General features: G+C 33.1%; 2 protein-coding genes across 2 annotated transcripts; both read right to left on the reverse strand.

Moving 5' to 3' along the window:
* Nucleotides 1-1,649: 1,649 nt before the first annotated feature.
* LOC107871082 (30S ribosomal protein S31, chloroplastic) lies at nucleotides 1,650-4,651 on the reverse strand. Its single transcript, XM_016717878.2, has 3 exons — nucleotides 4,318-4,651; nucleotides 3,704-3,768; nucleotides 1,650-1,947 (listed from the first exon to the last, which is right to left on the reverse strand). Exons 1-3 carry the CDS (start codon nucleotides 4,472-4,474, stop codon nucleotides 1,825-1,827), a joined length of 345 nt encoding a protein of 114 aa, XP_016573364.1. The 5' UTR covers nucleotides 4,475-4,651; the 3' UTR covers nucleotides 1,650-1,824.
* LOC107871081 (peptidyl-prolyl cis-trans isomerase CYP59) lies at nucleotides 1,928-3,341 on the reverse strand (the record flags this gene model as incomplete). The annotated part of the gene is given in 4 exon segments (XM_016717877.2): nucleotides 1,928-2,228; nucleotides 2,231-2,797; nucleotides 2,800-3,203; nucleotides 3,205-3,341. Coding segments are annotated over 4 exon segments (1,230 nt in total), but the record flags the coding sequence as incomplete, so codon positions are not given.
* Nucleotides 4,652-6,579: the final 1,928 nt, after the last annotated feature.

The following is a 6,579-nucleotide window of genomic DNA, read 5'->3' on the forward strand; positions in this document are numbered from 1 at the left end:
AAAAATATTGTATCATTAACCACACCAAAATTTGGTATGTATCGGTATTTTAAAGTTCGATTTCGTTATTTTGCGATACAGTATCAATAACCATAATTTATTCGACTTCAATTTACATATACTCATATAATAGAAAACTGTGACTTCACTTTTCAAAAACGGTTTGAATTATATTATACTAGTACCTTACAAATGCAGAAATATCCCAAGGAAAGTGCAAGCATACAATTTCCTTACTAATCAATTACACACCAAAAACGGTATTTGATCAAGTTAGGATAGTCAAAAGTTCTAACGTCCAAATAATTGGTGTATGATATTTGGTATTTCTACTATACTTCCCCATCTCTAATAACATGTCCAACGTAATTCCACAAGTAAGATTCGAAAAGAATAATGTATACACTGTTTTATTTCCAACTTAAACGATAAAATGTTATTTCCGATAGACTCTCGCTCAAGCTTACTTTTTCTTGATGGCTAAAACTTTAGGAGTGTTCATGGGTCGGTTTGGATCGGTTAGTGGTTAAAACCATAACCAAAATCAATTTAGTCGTTTTTTGAATTTCTAAAACCAAACCAAACCACAAAAAGAAAATAACCGTTGGTTTGGTTCTTGTCGGTTTGATTCGGTTTTTCGATTTTTTCGGTTATTGACTAACCTACTCCAACCATCTCTAGAATAAACTCTTTTTTTTTAACCTATAGAAAAAAGTATCACATTGAACAATTTCTCATGAAATATTTGTACAGTGATGAACAAATGACACTATAAACTCTTAAAAATCAGAACAAACACATTAAACAAAATCAACATTGAGATGAAAAGCATCAGCTTTGTATTGTAGGCACTAAGATTATCCAACAACATATAAACACATACATGTACATTGTAAAATAGAGCTTTGTATTCTGTTGCAGTGTACTGCAAGAAGAGACAAAGTTGGGCAAATTTGAGTTATCTGTTTACTTTAAAGACTAGCTAGGTGAGCTAATCATATAGGGAAACGACTGAATAAACAAGGAGACATAAAACTACCATTTGAACTAGGGACCATGGTAACTCGTATCGTGAAAGCTTAAGTAGAAAAAGTGAGGTAGGGACCGTAGGGTTAACTTATTAGTAATAGGAGGTAGAGTTGGACTTGGGTTTGAGACTTTGGGCAATTGAGCTAAAATATTGATTGGGCTAGACATAGATTAAAATTTAGTTTTAGATTAAATTTAACAAAATATTTACATTTTATTTATAAATTATATATAAATAATTATAATATATATATATATAAATTTATCGGTTCGGTTTGGTTATTTTCACGATATTTTTTTTTAAGTAAAACCATAACCAAACCAAATAGCATCGATTTTTTAAAATTTAAAACCAATCCTAACTAAACCAAATCAAACCTCAGTTTTTTTAATCGATTTGGTTCGATTTACGGTTAGGTTTGGTTTTTAACCAAACCCATGAACACCCCTCGCTAAAATAATGATAATTGCTGAAACCTTACTTGGAACATTGGCAAAGGTGGCGTCAGTCGCTCTTTTGGCCCCCTAAGTCCATCAACATAGCCCCAAATTGAATTACTATTAACTTTTTTCCCTCAACAATGGCTATTACCACTTGTATAATGAACATTGATGCAGAATTAAACAAGACAAACAACATTTTAATGAAGACCCTTCAAGAAAACAAGAAATCTCAGTACAACGAGCAACTAATCGACCTTAAATTTTGGTATCTCAACGATTTTAACAGGTGTAGAGGATTAGAGCTACATAAGAATAGAAATTGTTGATGAAGAACTAGCTCCTCCCAGAAAACTAGGGGTCATGAATCTCGATTTTAATGACCTGGCCATCGTCGAATGGGTCTCTCTTTGGAGCTGCTGGAGGTGCTGCAACCCTAGGTGGTCCTCTTCCTTTCTTCTTGTCCTTTGGCCTTGCCTAAACCAATTCATACAGTCAATATCAATTGAAAATAGCAATTAAAAATATCGAAACAACTATACTACAATGAAAGTTTAAACTTCAATTGTGTAGGTCACGTTGAAATATCATGATCTAGCTAAATTGTCCAGGCTCTAGAAGATGTTCTTCACCGACTTAGTTCCTTCTGCCACGATCACAATGACAGTCATGGTCACTGTCACGATAGTGAGTTCTCCAATAACGCTTCTCACTCTCCCTTGGATTCCCCTTGTCTCCATGTTTCACATTATCCGCATGTTTCTATTATGTTCTGGTCTGCCTCCCCTAGCCTTGAGGTTATGATGATCAGTGTTTCTTCTATAAGTGAAATCTTTCAGACCCCTATGATATCTCTCATTCTCACGACTAGCGCTCGCCCCACTACCGCAATGTCCAGTTTTGTGATGTTTACTTCTCTCCTCCTGCCTATGACGTTCATATCCATCTCTTTTCTGAATCTTCCGGACTCCATCATCATCCAATTCCCTATGTTTAGGATTCGGATCCTCATAATATTTTCCATCTCCAAAATCTCTTCTTCTCTTATTTCTTTTTGGACTTTCAGCAGCAGTTCCGTAACCTTTTCCTGTATCCATTTGGCCTGTGATTCGGTATATGGACCACAACTTTGCAACACTCTGACTGAAATCAACGTGAATCCTTCTATCATCAATTAGAGTATTATTCATCTTACGATATGCTTGTTCACATGCCTTTTTGTCTTCAAAGTCAATGAAAGCATAGCCAAGGCTGTTCCTAGTCTCGTAGTTCCTAACTAATTTAACAGATGTCACAGTTTCATAGCGTGAGAAGATTGTACACAGGCTTCTTCTTGAGTGATTGGATTCAATTCACACACAAACAACTCATTGTCCGAAGGCTTTATCTCAGAATACGGAATGGCCCCTACACTTTCAACAACTACTGCTCGGGAATGTGCTTCTTTTGCACGTAGAAACTCCTCAAGTTCTTGTACACCTAGCTGCTCATCTATTGGCACACAATCATCTTCTAGTCGCACATCATCTTCAACTTCATCTTTTGGTTTTCCTTCGGGTGAAGCATCTGGAATCAAGTCCCTTTATTTGGGAGGATCAGTGAAAGGATCATCCAATATGCAAGTGTGTTTGATTCGGAAATCCTTAAATGGCCTGCCATTCTTGTCCGCATAAGCTTCATTTATCCTATTCAATGTATCAAGCCCTTCCACAATCACTCCAAAAACGGTGTGATTCAATATTATCGCGCAATGTGATATAGAACTGAGAAGCATTTAGGTTCTTCCCGGCATTAACCATAACTACAGTTCCCATCTTTGCATGATGCAAGTTCGAATGAATCTCATCTTCAATAAACCGAGCATGATAAATTTACTTTCTCCGTCCCGTATTAGCTGTCCACTTTCCCCTGTACACTCACCTTAAGAAATCACTCATAAGAATTGCAATTTTACTAATTTACCCTTTGGGTACTTTATTAGGACTTTATAAATAACCTGTTTACACTTCAATAAGAATTAATTATAACGATGAAATGGGGAACATGTTTGGGACAATTATTTACAGTAAGGTGGACAACTAATATGGAGCAGAGAAAGTAACTCGTAATGATGGTAAGTGTTTACTTATAAAATATAACGGGTGTATCCGAAATTAAATCATATTTCAAGGGTGTTACCCTACAATAAACAAAAAAAAATAAAAATGCTAAGAATGAAAGAAGAAACTCTCACATTGCCAAAAGAGTGATTGAACCTTTTCCCTTTAGCAGTCTTCTTATCCCCTCTGCCGCAGTAAACTGATTCACAAAAATGTTATTCAACAATTAACATATCCAATCAAATTCCACAGAAGATTTGGGGACGGTAGACTGTATGCAGACTTTACTCCTATCCGTTTCTATCTCTTCAAATAAAGCAAATTAAAGTAGTAATGGAAAGAAAAAACGATAGTGAATAAAATATGTAACAACTTCACAAACATGAATTTGAGAGTAGAGAGGCCGTTTCTGAAAGAGTTTTGGCTCAAAGAAAGCAAATTTAAGTAGTAACAAAAAGAAAAAACAAAGGTTAAAAGAAATGATAACTTCACAAACATAAATTCAACCATAATTTTTAAGAAGAAAATTCAACAAAAAATATATCCAATGAAATTTCATAAAAGCTAAAGAGCACCGAACTTTATCCCACCTTAAAAAGGTAGAGAGGCCGTTTATGAAAGATCCTCGATTCAAATAAAACAAATTAAAATAGTACTAACAGAAAGAAAAAACGACAGTAAAGAAAAACATAACAATTTTTCAAATATGAATTTCAAAGGTAAAAATTGAGGGATATGAGATACATACTGGTGAGAGACGAACACGAAACTGATGCTGAAGGTGTTGCTGCGGAAAATGATATGCTGCCGGAGACAGATTGAGAACGAGAGAAGGATAAATTAGGAGATAGAGCTGACGTGGATTGAGTAGCCATTGGTACTGAACCAAATAGCAACGACGCCATTGCAAAAGCTCAAGTGATAGAATTTGAGTTTTTTTTTGTGGCTGTTTGAATGGTCTTTATTGTGTGCTTGGATAATGTCAAGAGATGCCCTTTGTTTTGTAGTGTTCCTAAATTATAATCAAATTTACTAATATATTTTACCATATTTTTGTATTCTTTTTAATCGACTGTGACACCTTTTTGTAATTTTTTAGCTGATATTTGAATCTCATTTTATATAATAAAAGTGGTATATTAATAGTGTGAAATTTTTTAGCTGACATTTGAATCTCATTTATATAATAAAGGATAATAAAAATATGTTAAAATTGAGTTCATGTTATAAATGTATTTATATTATACTGAATGTATATCAAGACCTAATTAATATCTATCAAGATCTAGTTAATATCTATCAAGATTTAATGTATTTATCTTTTAGTGTGAAACTAGGGGCAAATTCCCTATAAATAGAAGAACTTTCTTCATTGTAAATCATCCTCAAGGGAAGAAATAAAAATCACTCTCTCTATTCTCTCTACTCTTCTTGTTGTTCTTTATTGTTTTATAACACGTTATCAGTACAAGACTCTACCGTGAGTCAAAATACTCTTTGAAGATAACCATATAGATAATACTATTCAAAGGTAATATGTTGCATCTGTCCGTAGATACGAGGATGTGAATTGTTATCTTATTTTGTTAAATATTGATTTGATATTATATATTATATATTATGTTTAGGGGAGGAAATTCATTAACTATTTCACTACTTGCTGATAGTTAACTTGATTTTAAAGTTGTCAGAAACATTAACTACTTTTGCTGGATGTATTAATTAATCTTCAGTGATGATAACATAAGTTTATTTTGTTCATAAAAGTTTCGTTTCCTTTGTAAAAAAAAAAAAGATCTAAGAGTTTTGCAGCCACCTGCCAAGCAAATCATTATCTAATAAAATAAAGTTTCAATTACTTTATATAGAGAATTGGTCAACTATTAATGGTCATAGTTATATATGTTTTCATACGATTATTGTATTCGGTGATTCTTTATGTCTATATATATATATATATATATATATAATTCATCGTGATATAGTCCAAAAGTATCTGTTGATTGAAATTTAAAAGTTTGCATTCAGTCAGCACTATTTGAGGGCTAAAAGTTAGCACTCATCGATTTATGCCTAAGACGCCTTTATATGAATAAGACGTTGAGATAATTGAATCTCAATGCATGTACTGATGATATTATGATGGCTAAGGCAAAATATAATGGGTATTTGATGGAAAGTCATGAAATATATTCCATTGATATGCTCTAGTCCCTGAATTAAATGTGGCAGCAATATATCATATGTATGCCTCAATTTGCTTTTGTAGTAGCTATCATAATTTGATATGCTTAATACATGATTATAGTTCATTCCTGGAGAATGAGAAGCTTATAAATGCAAACGTGCACTTGATTGTGATGGTATCACAACTCACCTCTGAATGAGGCAGAATAACTGAGAAGAGTTATTTCGAAATCTACTTCTAAAGTAGTAAATCTGAAATTTATTCATGTAATAGTAAATCTGAAATTTACTAAAGAGAAAAAGTACATGTCATGGTAAACTTGGAGTTTACTAGAATAAAAGTTCATAAATTGATATGAACGATTGTGACATCTCGAAGATGTGCATATTGAATATTAGACATGTATTGAAGAACTAAAAAATTCTTCGAGAATTGTTTATGTCGCTTGTTCTCGTGATAAATTGGTTGGACCAACTAATGTTGGGATTGAATTCCATAAATCTGCAAAATATAAAAGGTGAATACTGGCCCGTTCACCTATCATGTGATATGTTGAAAAGATGCATCAATAAGATGATTACATGTACATTCATTGTCAACCTGCAGTTTGACATTCATAAAGTTACTTGCTCAATAAAATTGAGTTAAGAATATAATTTTCAGATTGTGAAATCAAGAAAGTTATCTTGATGATGATGGTTTGGCATTGAATGCCTTCGATAAATAGCTAAACCATTGCTAATGAGAACAAAGCTTAATGTGTTGATCTGAAATATGATATGTTGCATGCAATAACACTTGTATGCATTAGACCAATAAATT

Source organism: Capsicum annuum, chromosome 5 (assembly GCF_002878395.1).
Source record: "Capsicum annuum cultivar UCD-10X-F1 chromosome 5, UCD10Xv1.1, whole genome shotgun sequence".
Lineage (NCBI taxonomy): Eukaryota > Viridiplantae > Streptophyta > Magnoliopsida > Solanales > Solanaceae > Capsicum > Capsicum annuum.